General features: G+C 55.9%; 1 protein-coding gene across 1 annotated transcript; it reads left to right on the top strand.

Annotated features, from left to right (window-relative positions):
* The first annotated feature begins 237 nt into the window (after positions 1-237).
* Positions 238-19185, top strand: ABCD1 (ATP binding cassette subfamily D member 1). Its single transcript, XM_028094355.2, has 10 exons — positions 238-1540; positions 4217-4397; positions 10384-10526; positions 10620-10788; positions 11305-11399; positions 14361-14506; positions 14939-15084; positions 17458-17542; positions 17767-17892; positions 18003-19185. Exons 1-10 carry the CDS (start codon positions 641-643, stop codon positions 18229-18231), a joined length of 2220 nt encoding a protein of 739 aa, XP_027950156.1. The 5' UTR covers positions 238-640; the 3' UTR covers positions 18232-19185.
* The last annotated feature ends 5606 nt before the right edge of the window (positions 19186-24791 follow it).

Below are 24791 nucleotides of genomic sequence, written 5' to 3'. Positions count from 1 at the left end.
GGAGAAGAGGCGCCTCGGGCGCGCCGATATGAGAGGCGGGGCCTTGGCGGGAAAGCCAGGGCCCGCTTCTCTGGCCCGCGCGGTCCTCCCACGTCTCAGTGGTTCGGGGAAGGGGCGGGGCCCAGCCGTGGGGCGAGAACGGGGTGGGGCTCGCCGCGCCCGGGCTCCGCCTCCCGCCCCTCCTCCGCCTCCTCCCTTTCCCCCCGGACTCGCCCCTTGGGAGGGGTGGGTGGTGGAGTCACTGTCGGCTTCAGCCAGGCTGCGGAGCGGACGGACGCGCCTGGTGCCCCGGGGAGGGGCGCCACCAGGAGAGGAGGAGGAGGAGGTGGAGAGGAAGAGACGCCCTCTCTGCTGACATCCCCCCCTCCCCCCCCAGGCTCTGACCCCAGGGGCTAGGGGCCTCACAAGTTTCTCCACCTTGGCTGCCTGAAGAGGCCGCTACCCTGGAGGGCCCTGAGCCCACCGCACCGGGGGCCCCAGCACCGCCCCGGTGGCCTAACGCGACAGTCTCAGGGACCACTGCAAGGTTTCCAGTTGCCTAGACAAGGAGCCGGGGGTCAGAGCAACAACCCTTCCAGCCACCTGCCTCGACTTCTGCCTCAGGCACCAGTCCCAGACCTGTGCATCCAACCCAGGTGACATGCCGGTACTCTCCACCCCTCGGTCCTCGCGGGTGACCACGCTGAAGCGCACAGCTCTGGTCCTGGCCCTCACGGCCTATGGAGCCCACAAAATCTACCCTTTGGTGCGGCAATACCTGGCTGCAACCAGGGGCCCTCAGGTACCAGCAGGGGAGTCCCCGCAGGAGGTCTCTGGGGCCACAGCGGCCAAGGCCGGCGTGAACCGGGTGTTCTTGCAGCGGCTCTTGGGGCTCCTGCGGCTGCTCTTCCCCAGGACTCTGTGCCGGGAAACGGGGCTGCTGGCACTGCACTCGGCGTCCCTGGTGAGCCGGACTTTCCTGTCAGTGTATGTGGCCCGCCTGGACGGCCGGCTGGCCCGCTGCATCGTGCGCAAGGACCCACAGGCCTTCGGCTGGCAGCTCCTGCAGTGGCTCCTCATCGCTCTCCCTGCCACCTTCATCAACAGCGCCATCCGGTACCTAGAGGGCCAACTGGCCCTGTCTTTCCGCAGCCGTCTAGTGGCCCACGCCTACAGGCTTTACTTCTCCCAGCAGACCTACTACAGAGTCAGCAACATGGACGGGCGGCTTCGCAACCCTGACCAGTCCCTGACGGAGGACGTGGTGGCCTTTGCAGCCTCTGTGGCCCACCTCTACTCCAACCTCACCAAGCCGCTCCTGGATGTTGCTGTGACCGCCTACACCCTGCTCCGAGCAGCCCGTTCCCGGGGGGCCGGCACAGCCTGGCCCTCGGCCATTGCTGGTCTCGTTGTGTTCCTCACAGCCAACGTGCTGCGAGCCTTCTCACCCAAGTTTGGCGAGCTGGTGGCAGAGGAGGCACGGAGGAAGGGAGAGCTGCGCTACATGCACTCTCGAGTGGTGGCCAACTCAGAGGAGATCGCCTTCTATGGGGGCCACGAGGTGGGGTAGGGCGGGGTACTGGGCACAGAAGAAAGCTTGTGGCTGGGAGGCCAGGGGGCAGGGCAGCCATGGACAGCGTGGAAAGCCCAGGTCTGGCTGGGGCTAATGCCAGAGGTGTGGGGAGGTCACAGAAGACGAAGACTGGGGATGGCAGGGCCTGGGGCAGCCCAGGCTTAGGCTCAGAAAGGGAGAAGCAGGAAGGCTGGGTGGGGACTGCCCTGGGCCAGCTGCCGGCTTGCTCCAGGCCACTTCTGCTTCCTCTCCTCCTCCATGTGGTTGGCCTGGCCCTGGAGTTGTGGATCCTAGCGGTTTCAGATGCTGGAGCTCCCTGCTTCCTCCACTCCTACAGCCAGCCAGGAGGAGGCTCCTGCCATCTGGGAGCAGGGGACAGTGGGACGCGCGGCCTCCTGCTGCCTGGCCCCTCGTGCCCCCCTTCCCCCCGCCCCGGGCCCTTTGAAGGCCAGCATCTGGCCAAGCTGGTGGGCCAGGCAGGCTGGCATTATGGGCATGACTCAGCCCAAGCGGGGGTTAACGAGCAGCACCCAGCGCCGCGGCCGCAGCGGTGGCAGCTCTAGGTACTCGGGGTCAAAGCCTCCCCCACCTGAGCCCGCAGGCCGGCCCGGCTACCTGCTCGGCTGCCTCCCCAGGCCCCGGGCCAGGGCTGCCTGACCCAGGCCGCCACCGCGGCGGGACGCACTTCCTGCCCGCCCAGCAGCCACCCTGCCCCCCACCCCCCCACCCCCCCCACCCCCCCCACCCCCCCCCGCGTGGCCGCCCTTCCGCCTGGGTCGCAGGCGCGCAGCTCCCCAGCAGGCCAGGCCTGCCGGGAGCCTGGCGCTGGGAAAGGTTACTCCGGGCCACTGCTCCCTTTATCTCGCCTCAGCTCCTCCTCTTCCTTGTGCCTGGGGCTGCAGCTGCCTCGGGCCCTGCTCTCTGCTTTCCGAGGGCTTCTCAAGGGAGGGGCACGGTGGCGCCCGCCTCCTGAAGGCCTGTGTGTCCTGTCTTTGTCAGGTGGCCTCTTGTCCCCGCACCTTGCCTCATTGGCTGCACATTGGGCAGAGGCCGTGATGTTTTTACAAAAAGGCTTGTCCCTAAACTCGGCAGAGGGGGCATCCCGGGTGTAGGCCGGGCTCCGGATTAGGAGAAAATGCCTGGTCTGCAGCCACAACCCGTCTCCTCTCCCACATGCCGGACTGCAGGGCCTTGGCAGGCAGCCACCGCCTTGGGTGAGGCGCTTGGCACGTTACCCGCAGCTCCATTGTCAGCCCCGGCGGGCACTCCTGCCAGCTCCCAGCACGAGCCTGGATTGCCAGGGTGCTCAGAGGAGGCGTGCTCACTTCAGGAACCAGGATTGGACTCAATGCAAAGGCAGTCGATGTGCCAGACCAGGATGGTGGGGTCAGGAGGGCCCCGGTGTATGTCCACAGCCTGTCTCTTTTGACCTTGGCCAAAGGGCCGGAAAGCAGTGTGGGGTGATGGGTCCTCATGGGGGTGGGGGAGGGGTTGATTGCCTTTACTGGGCAGGCAATCGCCCCAGTTCTGCCAGCTGATGTCCCTATGGACACTGACCCAGGTTCCATTCAACAGGTTAGGGCAGAGGTGACTGGCTGGCTGGAGGGCAGACATCACAGTGTTCTGTTCTCACTGAGATCTCACAGAGGAGGCTGATTTAGATTTCGTTCGCGTGTGCGCATACATACAAACTCTTGCTGGCTTGAGAGCGAGGTGAACCTTTCTTAGTAGGTCAAAGCGTCACTTATAAGAATCTGGTTCTCTCCTAATGGCTCTGCCAGGATGGTCCAAATGGCACACCTCTTGCTACCTCCAAGTGATGTGAGCTTGGGCAGGTCCCTTTGCCTCTTGGGCTTTGGCATCCCCAGTACAGTGGACATGAGAGTACACATACTGTTGCAGGGGGTGAGAGTCAAGTGGAGAGACAGGTGTGAAAGTACTCGGCAAAGGAGATGGTGCCAGGCTGGGCCGCTGTGCTCAGCTGGGGGTGGGAGGCAGGGCTGGGGCACATCCCCCCTATAACGAGCCAAGAAACCCACAACCTAATGGCCACCGTGCCATGACCCAGTTCCTGCCACCTCTGTGTCCGCAGCCTGAAGTTGCAGGTGGTGTGGCCAGTGCGGGCATGGGGAGGGAAGGGCAGGGCTGGCTTGGGAGCCTGCCCTCCAGGTTTCTGTGGGAGAATGCGGTGTAGGGTCCTCATCCAGGTTGAGGAGGCAGGGCCAAAGTAGAGACTCTGGAACCAAGTTCCTCGAAACCAAGTACTGCCTTTTGCTTTCCTGTGCTGCCCTTTGCTTAGTTCAGGCTAGCACCCCACAGCAGTTGCCCAAAGATGTCCCGAAGCGGTGCAGGGCAAAGAGAGGGGCATGGTAAGTGTCCCAACTAGAGACGTAGTGGAAAGAAGGGATGGGAAGGGGCCTCGGGAGGTGGGGGTGACGAGTCCCTTCTTCGTCACGACTGTCCCCTGGTACTATGATGTCAGGTGGTCCCAAAGCTTGAAAACTGGCCCCTGTAAATACGGCCTAGTCGTAATCCCCAGCCCTTGACCTTGTCCTGGCCATCAAATTTCACAGCATGCATGAGTGGTGCTTGGAGACTCTTGTGGCCCCTGTGGTAGTTACCATGAGGCCTCTTGGTCTCTCTCTGTCACCCCCACCCCTGCAGGTGGAGTTAGCCCTGCTGCAGCACTCCTACCAGGACCTGGCTTCGCAGATTAACCTTATCCTGCTGGAACGCCTGTGGTACATCATGCTGGAGCAGTTCCTCATGAAGTATGTGTGGAGCGCCTCGGGCCTGCTCATGGTGGCCGTGCCCATAATCACTGCCACCGGCTATTCGGAGTCAGGTGAGAGCCACGGCTGCCAAGGGGGCGGGGGCAGGGACCCTCTCCTGTCCTCCTGGATCACTAAGTGCTAGGCTTGGGAGGCCCCGGGGCTTGGCTGACCTACCTGCCCCTTCTGCTAGGGCCATGAGGCCCAGCCGGTATCCTGAGCTCAGCAAAAGTCACACTCTCCTGGAGCTCCTGGTTGCCCTCTGCTCGGCATGTGTCTTCCCTTGACGGCATTTCACACTCCCCGGTACCGCTCAGCTGAGCCTGGGGACTGGGAATCAGGAAGCCCTTATGTCCCTTCCTCAGATGCACGCACCCTCGCCCACCTGGTCCTGTCCTTGGCTCACTGCGCCCCGGGCGTGGGAGGATATAGGGAAGTAGCTTCAGCTCCTTCATCCCCTGGGCCTTGGCTTTCCTGCGCCTAAAACAACTCTAGTAGGTTGCAGCGGGTATAGACCTTGGCCCTAAGGCCTGGGGTGGGGGTGAAGGGAGACAAGAAAGCCTGCCTTGCTTGGCACTTGAGCTAGTGGGTCATCAGGATTCCCATTTTGTCCTTTAGAACATTCTAATTCAGGGCCCAGCCACGCTGATGTTTGATGGAGCTCAGTGTCAAGTTTGCTTTCCTGTTGTTTTGATGCCTGGCTATTGCTTTATTGGGTCAATGTGGGTTTAAATTCACCCCTCTGGTTACTGATTTCTTTGCTCACTGGTCCTTTTCCACAGCCCAGTTACCTTCTTCCAGATAGATATCTTCTAGAAGTTCTTTCTGCAAGGCTTTCGTCACGGGAACTTTGAGATTATCTTGTTGTCTGAAACATCTTTATTTTACTCTTTTCCCAGACTAAAGTTTAGTTGGGTGTGGGAGTCGAGGTGGACAGTTACTTTCTCCCAGCCCCTTGACAATATCTCATTGTCTCTGTTGGACAATCTGTTATATCAGCTTCATGTGCCTCTGGCAGCCTGCATTGTCTCTCTGGTTACTTTTAGACTTTCTTCTCTGGCATCCTGCAGTTTCCCTATGAAGTGTTCACCTGAGGTGTCTGTTTGTCCTGCTTGAGATTTGTTGTATGGCCTTCGTATATTCAGATTTTTCCATCATTCCGGAAATTTCTCAGCTCTTATCTTTTCAAATATTGCCTTGGTCTTGTCCTTTTACTCTTTTCTTCTCACTCTCTCCTTTGTGACTCTTCACCACTTGGCTGTCTCCCTCCCTAGCACCGTGCTGAATTAGGGGCACTCTCTGCAGATCTTTTATGCTCACTGGTCCATCCGTTTTCTCTTCAGCTGCATCTAATTTGAATTTTGTTCCTTTTTTTCTTTTTAAGATTGTATTTATTTATTTGACAGAGAGAGACACAGCAAGAGAGGGAACACGAGCAGGGGGAGGGGCAGAGGGAGGAGCGGGCTCCCACGGAGCAGGGAGCCCCACGCAGGGCTCGAGCCCAGGACCCTGGGATCATGACCTGAGCCGAAGGCAGACGCTTCACCGACTGAGCCACCCAGGCGCCCTTGAATTTTTTTTTCAATTTCAGTGACTATTTCTGTAAGTTCTGTTTGCTTCTCTTTCACACAAAAATGTGAAAACAGACATTTTTCTTTTCAAATAGGAATTTTAAACTGTTTTTGTAAGTGCCTGATTTTTCTCATCTTTTGGACTGCTCCTTTTTATGCTCCATGGTCTCTCTCCAACTATTTGATTATCAGAATTCTTGGGGATCTAGGCCAGCTTTATCTTCCATCTGCTGCTCTTCACTCATGGTGGATTGTTTCCCTGTGGGTTTTGCAACCAGATTTCCTTGGGAACCCTGAGTGGCCTAACCCGAGGGGTCATTCCCCAGCACGGTGTGTATTTGCTTGTGCTTGGGCCACGCATGCCCGCCCAGGTAATTAACCACTTGGAGGCCATTTTACCTTAGCTTCTCACCTTGGAGAAGAGGGGTTCCTGAACTGGGAGACGGTATTAATTTGAACTCCAGACACATAATTACAGATTCTTAGAGGAGACCTTTTGTTTAGTGCACCTAGAGCCCCAGCTGCACAAGAGAAACCTCTCTGTATTCTCCCATCTCTGGAGATTTCACGGGAGTACCTGGTTGCTGGCTTCTCTTTGTGTTCCTGGAAATTTCCCTTGCTTTCCTTGGAGCACAGCTCCGCTTGAAAAGGTGTTATACTTTGAAGCACCTGGCTGGCTCAGTTGGTGGAGCGTGCAACTCTTGATCTCCAGGTCGTGGGTTGGAGCCCCAATGTTGGGTGTAAAGCTTACTTAAAAAAATAAAATATATTTAAAAAATTAAAAAAATTGAAGGTGTTATATTTTGTGCAATTTGGTAGTAAGAGGGTTTTACTTTATTTTTCTTAAGATTTTGTTTATTTTTTTGAGAGAAAGAGAGAGAGCACGCACACACAAGCAGGGGGAGCAGCAGGTAGAGGGAGAAGCAGGCTCCCCACTGAGCAAGGAGCCCGATGTGGGGCTCAATCCCAGGACTCTGGGATCATGACCTGAGCCCAAGGCAGACGCTCAACTGACTGAGCCACCCAGGGCCCAGTAAGAGGGTTTTCAATTGCATATAAAGAGAGAGAGCCGGACTTGTTTCAGAGCCGAAGTCTCTGATTCGCTCTCTATCTGTGTCTCTACCTTGGGGCTTCTGTACCTTCAACTGGTCCTTCTCTGGGTAACCCCCAAGGGGAAGGATCTAATTGGAGGGGGATTATTACTTTCCACTGCAAAGGCCTTACGTAAAGGGTGGCCTTGATTTAGGCACAGGTGCCAGACCCAGTCAGCACCCCTGGCCTAGAACATGGGAATCCACCCACCAGGAAACCGACCTGTGGTTTCTGTGAGGAAGCGCCTGCAGCTACTTTCCTCTATAGCTGGCCTTGGGGCCCATCTAGTCCCCAAGGCCTCTCCCTCCCGTGAAAGCCTAGGACTTTCTGGAGCCTCTGCTACCCCAGACTCTGTGGGCAATTCAAAGAAGCATGAGCTCTTGTCCCTGGCCTCCTGGCCCTTTATGGTTAGTTACCTGTGAAAATGTGAAACACTCACTCTTCTGCCTTGCTGGCCTCCTCGCTATTCCCCGGAAGCAGTGCTTCTGCCCCCGGGCCCTTGCAAGTGCCACTAGCTCTGCCGGGAACCCTCTCTCCTCTGCCGAGACCGCCGCCTCCACCATCCCCTTCTCCTTCCCCGGCGCGCTGCTCCCCCAACGCCGCACGCCCTGTCTGCTCTACTTCTCTGTTTCGTTTACTGTCCTCTGCCACTGTAGGCTGTGTGTGCTCCATGGAGGCAGGGGTTTTTGTCCGTTTTGTCCTTGCTGTGTCCCTAGTACCCCGGGGGCTAGTGAGGGCTCTGGGTGCTTCGAGGAGGGCTGAAAGCCCTGGGGACCTATAGGAGGAGGCAGACACTTATCAATGGGGGAAAATCTCCATACCTTTGCCCTTCTAGCCTGCTGGAGCTGCAAGGCTGCAGGGCCCAGAGGGAGAATGGCCTTGCCCTGAACAGCTGCCTGGCGTCCTGCCCCTGGGCCCTGGTCTTAGCTGCCTTAGCCTCTGAGGGAACCTACAGAGGACAGTCAATTCTGTCTCCAGGGAGGTGCCAGCTGTTGCCAGGATGCCCCCAGCAACTACAAGCCCTTTCCCTTAGTGTGTAGTCCCTCTCCGGCTTTTAGGACATCTGGGGAGGACAGCTTATGTCCCTGCTGCCCGTTGGAGGCTATGTCAGTGGGGGCACAGTGGGAAGGCAGGCCCAGGACCATAAACTGTCAGGATTAACCCCCTCCCCACCCCGCCCCATTCCCTGCGTTCCTGGTTCAGGCCCAAGAAAAGGCAATGCCGGGCAGTCAGGCCGTCCATCCCATGCCTTTTCCACCCGGTACTGCCCGGGAGGCCGTCTGCCCTAAGCTGCCTTCCTGCCCCTTGCCACCCCACCCCTGCCATCATGTCCCTGAGGCTTCCACCTTGAATTGACATATGCCCCTGGGTAGAGTCCTTGGGCCCTTTACAGGACTTACCTTCCTACCACTTTGGCCCCAGGAGCCTCAGTTTCCCCTGGATACTCCAGTGGGCACTGCTCACTCTCCCACACCTCAGGACCCTCAGAGTCAGCTGCCCCCTTGCTCCCCATCACCATTTCCAGCGCATTCCTTGTGTGAAAGCCCTGCCTTCCTGGGAGCTCTAAGGGTCAAGGGAGTCAAAACCACTGACAAGATGATTGAAGCGAGCAGCCACAGGGTCTAGACTGAAACAGAAAAGCAAGTTGAGACAGACACAGGTTCCCAGGGAGAAAGAGGCATCAAGGATGACCGTTCTCAGAGAGGGCCCAGAATACAGTGTCGAGGGGTGAGCTGAGGGAGAAATGGGGGTAACGGTGGAGGTCCAAAAGGGACATTTATGTTGGAAAGACGCGGGGGTACAACAGCTCTGGGCATTGGATGATGAGGTGCAGGTGCGCCCCGAGAGGGGCTGCCGTCATTAGTATAAGACAGAGCGAGGGCAGGTTAGGGGAAAGGAGCTGGTTCTGCCAAAAAAGAAAGCCAAATGCCTAATGGCTCATTTTCTTATCCAGATTATTGAGATGTAATTAACATACCATACAATTCAGCCTTTTAAAGTGTATAATTAAGTGGTTCTTTTTTTTTTAAGATTTTATTTATTTATTTGACAGAGAGAGACACAGCGAGAGAGGGAACACAAGCAGGGGGAGTGGGAGAGGGAGAAGCAGGCTTCCCGCCGAGCAGGGAGCCCGATGCGGGGCTCGATCCCAGGACCCTGGGACCATGACCTGAGCCGAAGGCAGACGCCTAACGACTGAGCCACCCAGGCGCCCCTAATTAAGTGGTTCTTAATATATTGATGAAATTGTGCAACCATCACCACTAAGTCCAAAACATCGTCATCACCCCAGAAAGAAACCCTAGACTCATTAGCAGTCACTCCCTCCCCAGCACTCCCCGGCCCCCCAAAACCCACCCATCTCTCTGTTGCTGTGGACTGTTGGCCTCTCGTGGACATTTCACATGAATGGAATCACACAATCTGTGGCCTCTGGTGTCAGCCTTCTCTCACTCAGCATCACGTTTTCAAGGTTCATCCACGTTGTAGGGTGAATCGGCACTTCACTGCCTTTTACGGCCAAATAATATTGCATCATATACATGTACCACAGTTTCTTTATCCATCTGTCCACTGATGGGCATTTGGGTCGTTTGCACCTTTTGATGATTATGAATAGTGCTGCCATGATCACCTGTGTACAAGTTTTCATGTGAACGTGTATTTTTTGTTTCTCGTGGATGCATACCCGGGAGTGGAATTGCTGGGGCCCGTGGTAACTCTTTGTTGAACTTTTTGAGGAACTGGTCGACCAGTTTCCACATGGGCTGCGCCATTTTACAGCCCCACCAGCCATCCTAGTGGGTGTGAAGTAGTATCTCATTGTGGTTTTGATTTATGTTTCTTTGATGACTAATAATGTTGAGTGTCTTTTCATGTGCTTATCGGCCATTTGGAGATCTAGGAAATACAGTAGAATTGTCTATTCAGATCCTTTGCCCATGGTTTCATTGGGTTTTCTTTGTTGTTGAATGGGAAAAGTTTTTTTACATATTCTGGCTACAAGACCCTTATCGGATATGTGATTTGCCGATGTTTTCTCCCAGTCTGTAGGTTGTCTTTTCGCTTTTTGGATGGTTCCTTTGGATGCCCGAAAAGTTTTCATTTTGATGAAGCTCATTTATCTGTTTTTCTTTTGTTGCCTGTGCCTTTGGCGTCATATTTAAGGAGCCATGCATAATCTGAGCTCACAAAAACTTACAGCTGCTTTCTTCCAAGAGTTTTATAGTCTTAGCTCTTACATGAGTTAGTTTTTGCAGGTGGTGTGAGGTAGGGGTCATTCTTTTGCAAGTGGACACCCAGTAGTCCCAGCACCATCTGCCAGAGAGATTCGTCTTTCCCCTAGTGAGTCCATTTTGATTTTCCACGGTCCCCTCCTTTCCACTGTGTTCCATAGACTCAGAGGCAGTGAAGAAGGCAGCTTTGGAGATGAAGGAGGAGGAGCTCGTGAGCGAGCGCACAGAGGCCTTCACCATTGCCCGCAACCTCCTCACAGCTGCTGCAGATGCCATCGAGCGGATCATGTCATCCTACAAGGAGGTACCCCCCCCAGCCCAGCACCACCACCACCCCTGCCATGCCTCCCCCCTCCCCCAGCTGGTAGCGTCTGAGCCAGGGTCACCCTCCCCGCAGGTGACAGAGCTGGCTGGCTACACAGCCCGAGTACATGAGATGTTCCAGGTATTTGAAGATGTCCAACACTGCCATTTCAAGAGGCCCGGGGAGCCGGAGGACCCTCAGGCAGGGCCCGGGGCTGTGGCCAGGTCTGGTGTCCGTGTAGAGGGGCCCCTGCAGATCCGAGGTAAGGGCATCCTCCCCCCAGACACCCCCACCCCAGAGGGCAGGGTCTTTGAGCTGTGCCCCTGCAACCTTCTTTCCCAGAGCAGTAGCTGCTAGCCAAGCCCCTCACTTGCCGGTGCCTTCCCAGGGCTCTGGCCGAGATTTCTCTTATTTCTCTTTGCAAAAGAAGGAGATGCAGTCCCTGAGTAGAGGGGATCACTCTCCCATGTGGGCAGCAAGAGAAAGTTCAAGACCACAGCAGGGGCCAGTGTCAGAGGGTTTTACAGCGTAAGGGTGGACTCCATGCCTCGGGTTCCAGAAGCCAGAGAATTGACATTGCCCCTCCCCTGCCCAGAGCACAGCACCAGACACTGTTTGGGGATGGGCTCACGGAAGACCCACCATATTCCCAAGGGGCTCCAGACCACACACTGGTGTGCTGTTGCGAGGGGCGGGGGGGGCGGGGCACGTGGAATCCAACAGAAGGCGGAGGGGGTGTTGCTGCTCCCTGTGTTCCCTCATTGCATTCTCTCTCCAGGCCAAGTGGTAGATGTGGAACAGGGAATTATTTGTGAGAACATCCCCATCATCACACCCACGGGAGAGGTGGTGGTGGCCAGCCTCAATATCAGGGTAGGTCAAGTGTGGGACCAGGGAGGGTGGGTTGCCTGACCCAGGAGTGTTGGCTGAGCTGGGCTGAGCTACAGGACCCTGGGCTTGGCCTTCTGCATCTGCAAGCCCCAACCTTTGGTGTCTGGCCTGCTGGGCCTGCATACGTTGTCATTCCCCAGATCCACTTGGCAGGTGGGCTAAGGTCCAGGTGAAACGCCAACATGTCTCTGATTGTTGGTTCTGTCACAGTGCAGTCATAAAAATGACTAGCAATTACCAAGAGTAGCCAAGGGTCACCCAAGGGCTCCTGGTCCTGGCCTCATCATTGCCACCTCCCACCCCCATCCCTGAGAAGCCCAGGACTTGGGGACTCAGGTTCAACTCCAACTATGGTGGAATAGATTCCTCCAGTGACCTGGGCTGAGGGTCCCACCATCTGCTTCGAGAAGCCCCCAGTGTAGGTACAGCCTGGCCCACTGGGAGGGCTCTCAGCCACTACAGAGGCTGTCTAATGGAAGGAAGCCCTGGTAGCCAACCCCCACCACTCACCTGTGTCCCTAGCCAGAGCTTTGGGCAGCGTCAGGGAATGATGGAATGAAGGAGAGACCTGCGGTGGCGGGGTCAGTGTAAGAAGCGAGAGGGAGTCATTTATTCATCCCTGGGCTGGGCACTGGGAACCAGAGGTAAGCTGGAGGGGCACTGCCCTCAGGAAGGCCCCATGCTGGGTCCCCTAAACATTGCAAAGGTCCCCAGTTAGCTGCCCAGGATCCTATGGGGGCTACAGGAAGGGTGGTCCCATCCCTGAGGTGAGTAAAGGTCACCGGAAGCTTCACCCAGGAGCCTCAGGGTGGATGGGCAGCATGAGGAAGAAGGTGTCCCCCAGCAGGCAGGCAGGGGAAAGGTAGTGAAGTGGCAGGAGCATGGAGCTGGGGGGCCTTGGGGCCTCGTGTGCCTGGCTGCAGAGCAGGGTCCCTTGGAGCCATGGCTGGGCAGGGAGTTACCGGGAAGAGGCAAGTGGAGGGTCAGTGCCTGGTGGTGCCAGTGGAGGCTCCTTTCCTCGATCCGCTGAGAGGGGTCCTGAGAGCCGGTTGGGGGCCGGGCACATTTCGTTACCCAGGCAGCATGGGACAGTGCTGTGATCCCCGTCGCCCCTGGCCGTGGCCACTCTTGGGGTGTGGCAGGGAGCCACCAATGGCTGGTTTATCCCAGGCGAACGATTTCCCTGCAGGCCCAGTGGCAGCCAAGTAGGCAAAGACCAGGGGCCCTGGCTCGCCAGGGCGCAGCTGGTGAGGGAGCAAGGCCGGGTGAGGAGGGGTGATCGGGACAGAAGAGCTGGGCTGGGAGGCGAGGGGGAAGCCAGGCTCGGGGCTGCGAGATGTGGGGGAAGGCAGGCGAGCAGTTCCCGGGCATGATCGGCCAGGCGGTGGGGCAAGAAGGCTGGCGGAAGAGGGAGAGAGGCGCAGGGAAGGGGACTGGGGAGGCTGCCAGGGCGCTGACCGGGGGAGAGCCGGGCCTGACACACTGGCCCCTGTACAGCGATCACGGAGGAGGGAGGCCCATCCCCCCCGCCCCCCCACGAGGGCCTTTACAGCGTAACGGGAACACACAGTGAGGGACTCAAACAGCAGGAGTGGCTCCTCCCCCCGTTTTGGAGGCCGGAAGGCCAGACTGGGGCGCTGCGGGAGAGTCTGCTCCAGGCCCCCTCCGAGTTTGGGTGCTTTCCTGGCCATCAGTGGTGTTCCTGGGCTTGCGGAGCCTCGCGTCAATCTGTGCCCTCCTCACATGGCCTTCTCCCTGTGTGCATGTCTCTGTGTCCAAATGACTCCTTCTAATAAGGACACCAGTCACATTGGATTAGGGGCCCACCCACTCCAGGAGGACCTCATCGAAAAAAGTATTTTTTAATAGGACCTTTTTTTTTAATTTTGATTTATTTATTTGAGGGGGGGGCACAAGCAGGGGGAGGGACAGGCAGAGGGAGAAGCAGGCCCCCCCGCTGAGCAGGGAGCCCAACGCGGGGCTCGATCCCGGGACCCTGGGATCATGACTCAGGCCGAAGGCAGACGCCCAACGACTGAGCCACCCAGGCGGCCCGGACCTCATCTAAATTTAACTAATTACATTTGCAAAGTCTCTTTTTCCAAATAAGATCACATTCTGAGGTCTTGGGGGTCAAGACTCCAACATGCGTCTTGGGGGGCACCGCTCAATCCATAACACTGCCTCACTCCGGCCTCGTGGGGACGGCACAGTATTGGCGCTGCTGTCACACCCTGAGAGAGCAGACCTCAACATGGCGATGGGGGGAGGGGGGCTGTGCCCCAGGTGCCCTGCCATCTGACCCCTGCCTTCTTGCACACTCCCCCCCCCACCCAAGCTCAGCTGGCCTTTTTCTTACAGCAGGCAGTTCCATAAGACCAGCGGGCACCATGTAATCGGCTAATTGGGGAGCCTGAGGCCCTTGACGCTGAGCCCAGGGGTCACAGAGGCATCTGCCCAGTACCCTCGTACCTGTGGGGACAGAGAGAGGCCCACGAGGGCAGGAGGATTGGCCAGGCATTAGGAACAGACAGAGTCGGGGGCTTGTACTGTCCACCTAGAACTCGACCGAAAGCACCTTTCCCGGGACCGTTCCTCAAGGGACAGCAACTCTGCTGAGGAAGCGAAGACACTGGGAGTCCTAGTGACGTGGGACGGCAGGGGAGAGAGGGCGACATGGGCCTTCTGGGGCCTTCCTCATGCTGGCCCCACGCTCTCCGCTGCATGTCAGGGGCTTAGGGGCCAGGCCAGGACCCAAAACAGGTATTTGGCTGCGGCTCTGGATGCCAGACCTCATCCTTCAGGCCCTGCTGCCCCTTACCGAGAGACTGAGGGGGGCCCACCGACCGGCCTGGGTGTGGCCCCGAGTGTGGGCCACAGTTGGGAGGAAGGAGGTCCATGCAGGCCCCCCCCCCCCGCCGGGTACCACCACTGCCTCCACAGGTGGAAGAGGGCATGCACCTGCTCATCACCGGCCCCAACGGTTGCGGCAAGAGTTCTCTCTTCCGGATCCTTGGCGGTCTCTGGCCCACGTATGGTGGCGTGCTCTACAAGCCCCCGCCGCAGCGCATGTTCTACATCCCTCAGAGGTGAGGGGACGGGGAAGGAGCCCGGCCCCTACCCCTTCCCACCCTGGAGATGGCAGGGCTTGGGGCATCAGGAGAGGACAGCGAGATTCTGCCCCCCAGAGTCCGAGGGGCGACGGGGCCTCCACCTGCCGTCCGGCCGTGGCCGTGGCCGCGTGATGCGTGTGCGCACATGTGGTGTACGGTGTGGGGGTGTTGGTGCACGTGTGTGAGCGTGCCTGATGTGTGCGTGTGCACCTGTGCACGCGGGGCGGGAGTGGGGTGTGTGCACAGTGTGTGGTGTGCATGCAGGGGGGCTGGTGGTGGGGTCTGCGGGCTTCGAGTCGGCCCTGCCCCCCCGGCAGCCAGGGCCCATGACAGAGCCTGCTCAGGCACAGGGCTTCAGCAGGGAGGTAGGGCCAGGCCTGCCCTTGCTGACATGTGGCATTCCGGCAGGCCCTACATGTCCGTGGGCTCCTTGCGGGACCAGGTGATCTACCCAGACTCTGTGGAGGACATGCGAAGGAAAGGCTATTCGGAGCAGCACCTGGAAGCCATTCTGGACATCGTGCACCTGAACCACATCCTGCAGCGGGAAGGAGGTAGGGGAGGATGTGGCCAGGGAGGGAGCCCTAGACTGGTTGCCCTTGTCCGAAGACTCAGCGGGGGAATCTGCTGTCACCCTCGCCCCTGCCTCCCTCTTGGCCCCCGAGGGGTGAAGATGACCCCGACATCCAGGAGTCCAAAGTGCTAGGTGCCCAGGAAAGCCCCACCCATCAGGGCAGCCCTGAGCTCCCTAGGCCAGGGAGGCCAGGCACAGCAGGAGGTGTCCAGCAGGGGGCACTCATTTTCGTCCTGGACACCGTCTCCAGGCTCTGGGGCTCAGTGGCAGGGAGGGCCCTGTGGGCCAGGCAGGGAGAGCCCAGGCTTTCCCTGACAGTGAAGGAAGCCTTCGGAAGGCCTTAGGCAGGGAAGTGACGGGTCGGTGTCACATTTTAGCAAGAGGACAGACCCTGGGCATGGGCAGGGCAGCTGGGGAGAAGGTGAGCCCAGGGTGTGTGTGCAGAGAGCCTCTAGCATGGGAGGCAGGACAGAGCCAGAGGGGACGCCTGGGTTTCTGGCTCGAGCCTGGGAGGTGCCATCCCCCGGAAAGGAGACTGCAGGACTGGAGGGACGGGCTGGTAGCAAGAGAAGGCATTGGTCAGGGGCTTATCAGCTTTGTCTGCAAATGCCTGCTGTGCCCGGAGAGGGGGAGGAGGGGAGGGCGGCCCAGCTGCAGGGTGGGGGCAAACCAAGGTGGGGCTGGACTCAATTTTCTTTTTCTTTTTCTTTTTTTAAAGATTTTATTTATTTATTTGACAGAGAGAGACACAGGGAAAGAGGGAACACAAGCAGGGGGAGTGGGAGAGGGAGAAGCAGGCTTCCCGCGGAGCAGGGAGCCCGATGCAGGGCTCAATCCCAGGACCCTGGGATCACGACCTGCGCCGAAGGCCGACGCTTAACCACTGAGCCACCCAGGCGCCCCTGGACTCAATTTTCTTAGTGAAATCTGAAAAGCAGGTTTAACTTCTTGCCTCCCTCACTTGGGGGGAGCTTGACCAGCTACCCTGTGCCCGGGAGTGCACCCCTCCTCCTGTCTTCCAGGAGTGCCCTGGGCCCCTGGGGCCTACCATCACAACCTATTAGCATTGAGTTCAGCTGGGAGTAACAGAACCCCCTCCCCACAACAGCGGCTCACATCACGTCATTCACAAGTTTATCTTACTGTGACATAAAAGTCCTGAGCAAAGCAGGCCACAGTTGACGGAGGCAGCCCAGCTCTGTGAAGGCCCCTCAGGTCACTCAGCTATGTGGGCCCTCCATTCCCAAAGTCACCTCATGATCCAAGATGGCTGCTCCGGCTATCACATCACATCCCAGGCCACGGGACAGAGAAAGGGGGAAGAGGGGGAAGAGCCAAGGGTACCTGCCATCTGTCTTTTAAAGAAAGTTCCAAAACCTGACACATGTGTAACACACTTTTACCCCATTGGCCAGAATTCAGTTCAGTTCCATGGTCACACCTCACCTCAAGGCAAGCTACGGAGTAGAGTCTTTTTTGTGGGTGGCCCTGTGCCTTGACAAAACTTCTAGTCCCATGGGAAGATGGAGCAGAGGTAGGACGTAAGGATTCGTTTCTGCTCAGACTTGCTGAGGCAGTGACACAAACACCTGGTCCCTGCAGGTGAGAAGCCTTCTGGAGAGACCCCACCAGCCATCCCTGGGGCTCTGCCACAACTGTCTGCTGCCTGGGGATGGAAGCATTGGCTGGCTGTTCGTTAGCATTCTCTTAGGTCCTCCGGGCATCTGCTGGGGCTGCTATGGCACGGTCCCACAGGCCGGGCGGCTCAACCCCCCGGAGCGCCCCGTGCCCCCGTTCCGGAGGCCGGAAGGGCAGGAGCCGGGAGTGGGCAGGGTCGGTCCCTTCCGCGAGGGAAGGAGCCGTTCCAGGCCCGTGTCCTCGGCCCGTGGACGGCAGTCATCTGTCTGTGTCTGCCCGAGGCCTTCCCTCTGTGCGTGTCTGTTCCCAGTTCTCCCCTTCACACAAGGACACGCAGGCCCGCTGGATTCCAGGGGCCCAGCCTCGGGACCTCGTGACTAACTGTCCCCTCCGTAAAGCCCATGCCTCCCGATAAGGTCACGTCCTGAGGTCCTAGGGCTCGGGATGCCCACATACCATTTTTTTTTTTTTTTTTTTTTGGAGGGGACACAATTCTGCTTGCAAGTCTTTTTTAACTATTAAAGTATCACCTCCAGATCGATAAGCATCCAGGGCACGTGGACCCAGGGGCCAGCCTTCTCCAAAGTCACATACGCCCCCGTAACCCACTCCCACCAGTCTCTTCGGCCCCTCCCACTGCCCTTGGGTCTGGGCCCTGCACAGGTGCAGCCCAGCCCTTAGTGAAGTGAACAGAAGCCCCTTGTCCCTTGCCTAGGTTGGGAGGCCGTGTGTGACTGGAAGGATGTGCTATCAGGGGGTGAGAAGCAGAGAATTGGCATGGCCCGAATGTTCTACCACAGGTGAGCTGGGTGTTCCCCAGGGGGCTGAGTGGGACAGCCAGGGGCCCTGTGGCCATTAGGAGGCCTCACCCCGGCCTGGGCCCAGCCAGCACTGGCCACAAGAAGCAGAATCAGTACACAGGTCAGGGTTCCCACGGGGCGGGGGGGGAGGGGACAGGCCAAGGCTTCTGTGAAGGAGGGTCCACAGCCTAGCGCATTTGCCCGTACCCTCCCCCCCGCCCCAGGCCCAAGTACGCCCTCCTGGATGAGTGCACCAGCGCCGTGAGCATCGATGTGGAAGGCAAGATCTTCCAGGCGGCCAAGGATGCTGGCATTGCCCTGCTTTCCATCACCCACCGGCCCTCCCTGTGGTAGGTGCCCCCCTTCCCCGCCCGGAGCGCCCCACCTGCTTGGCGGCTGCGGAGGGGGAGGCCAGGCAAGTGTCTCCTGCTGAGTGGCCTCCGCTCCTCTCCCGGCCTAGGAAGTACCACACGCACTTGCTGCAGTTTGATGGGGAGGGTGGCTGGAAGTTCGAGAAGCTAGACCCTGCCGCTCGCCTGAGCCTGACCGAGGAGAAGCAGCGGCTTGAGCAGCAGCTAGCGGGCATCCCCAAGATGCAGCGGCGCCTCCAGGAGCTCTGCCAGATCCTGGGCCAAGGCTCTGGGGTCCTCCAGGGTGCTGCTCCCCCCCTGAGCCCTGGGACCACATGAAGGAAACCACAGCGCTTGCCCACCCACCCCTGCACCTGGCCCTGCTGCAGGCCTGCCCTGCATGCCTTTCCCTCCCAGGCCTCCTGGCCGCAGGCCTGCCCTGCCTAGAGGACTGCCAGCAAAACCACGTGCCTGTCCCTGGGCCCCCTTCCCTGGGCGGGGCAGATGGGCCTTTCTTCTCTTCCAGGAGGGGGGAAGGGTGGAGGGGAGCCCCCAGCTCGCGCCACCAGCCAGTCTGTGTGGAGCCTTGTGTGGGGGGGGGGCTCTCCTGACGCTGCAGTCCCCCTTATTTCCTCCTCTTCAGTCCCTTGGAGACCTCACGGGCCATCCGTGGCTACTGCCCAAATGGCCCACCGAGGCTTCCACCCCACAGGACACCCTTCCTGCCGTAGAGACAGCCAGACAGAACCCACAGCCAGACAGGGCCCCTCGCGTGCACCCCTTCTCCCTGCCACGTGTCTCCAAGAGCCTGCGGGAGGAAGGATGGCACAGCACTAGCGAGCGATGGTAAGAATATAGCCCCTGCCCCTGGCCTCCTTTCCTTCTACAAGCTAATTTACCGGATTCCTGTTTGGAGCCATCTCGATTGCCAACACGAGCACCCAGCCAGCAGCGGAAGTGGCCTGGGCCGTGGTCCTCCCACAGGTGGCCTGGCCCTTGAGCCAGCCCCCGGCGGCCTGTCGCCCCACCAGCCTACACTGCCAGCCACCTCCAGGGCGGGTACAGGCCACTGAAGGGGGAACCGGGGGCTGGGGCTGCCGGGCATGAGGGCACCTGTGTGCCCAGCTCAGTGCCAAAGAGGGGTCAGCCAGGGGAGCTGTATCTGCAAAGCCAGCCCCCACCCAAGAGGGAGACCCCCACCACAGCCACCGCATGTGCCTTTCCAGGTCCTCAGCCGCCTGGCCGGGGAGCATCCGTCAATCCCTCAGTAAAAGCCTCCCGCAGAAAGTGCCATCCTGCCTCCTGGCCTCTTTGTCTGGCAGGGCTGGGGGGGGGTTGGGGAGGGGCATCAGGTCGCCTGGGGTGCAAGGAGTAACCTCAACCCCTGCCCCCACCCAAAGACAGCTCAGCATAGTCTCCTGTGGGGAGGTAGATTTAGCAACGAACGTCTCACAAAAATATTGGCTGAGCGCAGCTAGGACTCTGGGCCAATCCTGGGCCCAGTGCGGGGGTGGAGGGGAGGGGCTGCTGCCCAGGCCCCGCATGAGAAGCGTCTGGAGGGACACTGGGGGAAAGGCAGCGAGCTGCAAAGTGGGCTGGGTGGCGGGCACAGAGGAGGGGGAGTCCTGACCCTGTGGAGCAGAGGGAAGCAGGGAAGACGTAGTTCTGGACCTTCGAGGAAGAGGGAATGCTGGAAGGGAATTCCCTTCTAGGAAGAGGGAAAGCCCAGAGGTGAATCAGGAGCAAAGACGCAGGACATCAGTGTGGTGCGGAAGGCAGAGGAAGGGAGGTGCTGGGGCCATGCCATGGAGCCTGGACTGACTTTGGAGGCAACAAAAAGCCACCAAAGGGTGTTTGGCAGGATGGAGACAAAATGCAATTATGCCCACGGCGGGCGGTGTGGAGGCTTGCTTGGAGGGAGGCAAGAGCGCACAGCTCGGTCCTCATCCGCTGCTGGTGGGAAGGGGAATGGGGCAGCCATCGTGGAAAGCTAAGCACGGACCCAGCACTTCACTCCTAGGCTTAAACCCAAGAGAACTGAAAATAGGTGTTCGCTCAGAAACTTAGATGTGAATGTTCGTAGCAGGGCTGTTGGTGGTAATCAAAAAGTGAAAACAACCCAGAAGTCCATCAACATGAATGGATAAACCAGATGTGGTCTCTCCATGCAATGGAATGCTATTCGGCTAAAAAAAGGAGTGCAGTTCTGACCCCTGCTACAAGGTGGATGAACTGTAAGAACGTGACACTGAGTGAAAGAAGCCAGACATGGAAGACCACATACCGTGTGATTTCATTGGTAGGAAACATCCAGAATAGACAAATCTATAGAGACACAAAGCAGATGAGTTGTTGCCAGGGGCTGGGTTTCCTTTTGGGGCAATGTTCTGGAACTGTAGAGGTGAGGGCTACACACCATTGTGGCTGCAATAAATGTCACCGAATTGTGCCCTTTAAGAGGGTTAATTTTATGTGAATTTCACCTCAAAAAATAGATCTATAGGTAATAGATGACAGGTACAGTGAGTGATTGATTGATGATAGCTAGATGCTACATGATTGGTAGATAATAGAGAGATGATACGGGCGCCTGGGTGGCTCAGTCGGTTAAGCGACTGCCTTCGGCTCAGGTCATGACCCTGGAGTCCCGGGATCGAGTCCCGCATCGGGCTCCCTGCTGAGCGGGGAGTCTGCTTCTCCCTCTGACCCTCCCCCCTCTCATGGGCTCTCTATCTCGCTCTCTCTCTCTCTCTCAATAAATAAATAAAAATCTTTAAAAAAAATAGAAAGATGATACATAGAGAGTTGATGGGTGACCGAGGCGTAGATGAGTGAGTAACCATTTAAAGCAGCCCAGGCAAGATGTGCTGAGGCTTGAAATCCCGAGCGTATTAGAGAGAGACTAGAAGAAAGTCGGGGGGGGGGGTCAGACTCTGGGGGTAGTGGAGAGGCGTAGTCAAGGTGACCCTTGGGCTCTGGCTTAGGTGGCCAGCTGGGCAATGGCACCCTTAGCTGGAGGAGGGACAGGTTGTGCTTGAAGATACAAGGAGACAACCTGGAGAGGAGGTGCCTGGCGTTTCATCTGGGGGATGGGAAATAGCCTACATTTTACTTGAATTTGGGGGTTAGGATTTATTCTTGATCCCAGAAGAGGTGGCGAATTCAGAGGGCTAGGAGCTGTTCCTCCTTTTCTTCCCAAGATTGTTGAAGTTGTCACTACCTGATAATAAATCCTTTTTTTTTTAACTTACATAGTTAGAACGTTTCTGTGGTCTGCCACCAAACCATAATTGATACAGATGGAAAGACATAGCCAGCAAATACTGTCCACGAGGAAGTTAGTGGAGAGAAATTAACATCGGACAAAGTAGACCTCAGGGCACAAATCATTATTAGGAATAAAAGAGGTCACTGCATAATGATTAAAGAAATAATTCATTTGAAAGCATTAACCATTAACATGTGTGCACCTGCCTAATGGTAGAAACTCAAATGCATATCAAACAAAAAAGTAGCCGTAAAAAGAAAAATTAATTAGTACACTTGCCACAATAAATTACACTGCGTCTCACTGCACATGGTAGCTCAAGAAGACAAAGCTTGTCAGACTATAGGAAAAATTGAACAAGCTTGATTAATGGACATCACCAAACTAGAGACTACACATTCTTTACAAGTTCACCTTGATCATTTAATAAAACTCACAATGTCCTAGGCCACAAAACAAATCTCAACAAATACTAAAAGAATTGGTATTGTACAAATCACGTTCTCAAACTGTGATAGAATAAAATCCTAAGTCAATGCTAAAACTAAGGTCGCCTGGGTGGCTCAGTCGGTTGAGCATCTGCCTTCGGCTCAGGTTGTGATCCTGGGGTCCTGGGATGGAGCCCCGCGTTGGACTCCCTGCTCAGCGGGGAGCCTGCTTCTCCCTCTGCCTGCCGCTCGCCTGCTTGTGTGCGCTCTCTCTCTCTCTCTCTGTCAAATAAATAAATAATCTAAAAAAAAAATAAAAAGAAAATTATTCTCCTTGACTCTTGTCCAAGGAAAAAGATAATCATATTTTTTAAAAAATGATAAAACTGGGGTGCCTGGGTGGCTCAGTGTCTCTGTCTCTCTCCCTGTCTCTCATGAATAAATAAATAAAATCTTTTAAAAAAATGATAAAACTAAAATTAAGTCCTCTCATATGTTTGGAAATTTTAATGTACAAATGTAAATTTTAAAATACACTTTCAAATAACTGACTGGTGCAAGAAGAATTATAATGAAAATCTAACAACAGAGCTGAACAACAAAGAAAACACTACATATAAAAATGAATAGGGGCGCCTGGGTGGCTCAGTCGGTGAAGCGTCTGCCTTCGGCTCAGGTCATGATCCCAGGGTCCAGGTATCAAGCCCCGCATCTGGCTCCCTGCTCAGCAGGGAGTCTGCTTCTCCCTCTCCCTCTGCCCCTCCCCCCTACTAGCGCTCACCCCCCTCACTCTTCTCTCTCTGTCTCGAATAAATAAAATCTTAAAAAAAAAAAAACAACCATATAGGATGTTGCTCAAGCAGTGCTTAGGAGGAAATGTATAGCCTTAAAAAGAATAAGATGAGCACCAACTCAGGAAGCTAGAAAAACCACGGCAGAATAAACCCAGAAAAAGCAGAAAAAAGGAAATCACAAAGACAGCAGAAATTAATGAAATGGAAAAAAGAAAGATCAATAAAGCCAAAAGTTTGTTCTCTGAAATTTGCAAAATAAACCAGTCTCTGGTGAGAATGAAAGGAGAGAATGTATAACTAGACGATCCTAGGAAGGAAAATAGGGATAAAGCGACAGATAACAACAGCTGTGTCAAGCACAATGGGAGAGTCTGTGTAAAGCAGGGGAGCTTGGACACCTGTGTAGTACTTGCTTCTAAAAACACCATGAAAATGACAGTAAGGGGATGACAAGTGCAGAAAGGAATAAGTTCACCACAGAAAAGGAGAGGAGTGAATGCCTACCGAGAATGTTTTAGAAGCTGGAAAACAGGTGGAAGAGGCAGCCAGGGGCAAGGGCTGGCTTGCGAAAGAGCTGGAAGCACCAGATACCGCAGAAGAAAATATGTATGCGTGGTGGTGGGGGGCAGACAGGAGGATTGATTGAAAATCTATATAAGAAGCTGCTAGATCATACACACACACACACACACACACACACACACACACACACACACACAAAGAAGCTTCTAAATGGTCACATCTTTGCCCCACCTCTTGCAGAAGACCAGACTTTACTCTCCATCAAATTAGAACAGAAGGCCTGTGGAAATGCAGGGGCGCCCGAGTGGTGCAGTCGGTTAGGCGTCCGACTCTTGGTTCCAGCTCAGGTTGTGATCTCAGGGTCATGGGATGGAGCCCCCTGTCAGGCTCCACGCTCAGTGCAGAGTTTGCTTAAGCGGCTCCCTCTCCCTCTGCCCTTCCTCTCTGTCTCTCTCAATATGTAATAAAGAAATCTTTAAAAAGAAGAAGGTCTGTGGAGTGCTCTCTTCGGCAGCCCATATACTAAAAGAAGGTCTGTGGAAATGCAAGTCAAGGTCACGGTGAAATATCCTTTTATTCCCACTGATTGGCAGAAATGAAAGAGTCTGACAATCCCGAGCATTGGTGGTGATATGGAGTAGCAGGAATCCATACACTGCGGGGGAGGGGGGCGGTGTTCTGGAAACTGATATAACCACTTTGGAAGAGAATTTGGCATTATCTAATAGAGTCGGAGATGTACGTGTTTATGACCTAAGAGTGTCACTCCTGGGCACATCCTAGAGAAGGTCTTTTACAAATAAACCAGATCACATGTACAAATCATTCACAGCAGCATTGTTTACAATACACCAAAGCTAGAAACAAGCCATCTTCTCTGTATCATTCCAATTTTAGTACATGGGCTGCCGAAGTGAGCACTCCACAAAAAGAGTGGATCAAATACGGCTGTATGCCTCAACTTGGATTATGTCCCAAATGTAATGTGGAATTAAAGCAACAAGTTGGAGTGGCGCCTGGGTGGCTCAGTCGTTAAGTGTCTGCCTTCGGCTCAGGTCATGATCCCAGGGTCCTGGGATCGAGCCCCGCATCGGGCTCTCTGCTCCGCTGGAGGCCTGCCTCTCCCTCTCCAGCTTCCCCCCTGCTTGTGTCCCCTCTCTCGCTGTGTCTCTCTCTGTCAAATAAGTAAATAAAAAATCTTAAAAAAAATAAAAAATAAAAAAGCAACAAGTTAGAGAAATATACACCTGGTTACAATTCTATTTATATAAAGGTCAAAAGATGCAAAACTAACTAATGTTGTTTAGGGATAATGCATATTTTGGAAAAGTATAAAGAAAAACAAGGAAAGGGTAGCAGTGACCTCTGTTGAGGGGGGAGGAGGGGACACGGGGGCCCCAGAGGCTTTGGAGTGCGGTCATCCAGCGGATGGCGGAGACACAGGTGTAGTGCTTTATCATCATTCTCCAGACAATTCGCAGAACTGCTGTATGCTCTCGTGTATGCATGTGGTTGAATAAAATGAACTTGCCATTTTCATAGGTCAAAATAGCTGACTATTAAGCAGTTTCATCTGCCTTTTGACCTACCAAATTTCATAATAATAGAATAAAACCAAAAGACTTAAGCTAATAAATGTAAACTGTGATGAAATGGGCATGCTCCTAAGAAAATATTGTTTATCAAAAACTAACTCAAAGGACGCCTGGGTGGCTCAGTCTGTTGAGCGTCTGCCTTCAGCTCAGGTCATGATCCCGGGGACCTGGGATCGAGTCCTGTGTCGGGCTCCTTGCTCGGCGGGGAGCCTGCTTCTCCCTCTGCCTGCCGCTCCCCCTGCTTGTGATCTCTCTCTCTCTCTGACAAATAAAATCTTCAAAAAAAAATTAA

Source organism: Eumetopias jubatus, unplaced genomic scaffold (genome assembly GCF_037043125.1).
Source record: "Eumetopias jubatus isolate StellerSeaLion01/CBP00866 unplaced genomic scaffold, mEumJub1_p1.0 scaffold_11, whole genome shotgun sequence".
In the NCBI taxonomy this organism is placed as follows: domain Eukaryota; kingdom Metazoa; phylum Chordata; class Mammalia; order Carnivora; family Otariidae; genus Eumetopias; species Eumetopias jubatus.
This window is presented reverse-complemented; position numbering and strand designations above follow the sequence as displayed.

Excerpts from the sequence above, each read along its gene's own strand:
- ABCD1 (XM_028094355.2), top strand. The coding sequence starts at position 641 with ATGCCGGTACTCTCCACCCCTCGGTCCTCGCGGGTGACCACGCTGAAG. Across the intron at positions 15,085-17,457 it reads CATCCTGCAGCGGGAAGGAG|GTTGGGAGGCCGTGTGTGAC; the intron begins GTAGGGGAGGAT and ends TCCCTTGCCTAG. Across the intron at positions 17,543-17,766 it reads GCCCGAATGTTCTACCACAG|GCCCAAGTACGCCCTCCTGG; the intron begins GTGAGCTGGGTG and ends CCCCCGCCCCAG.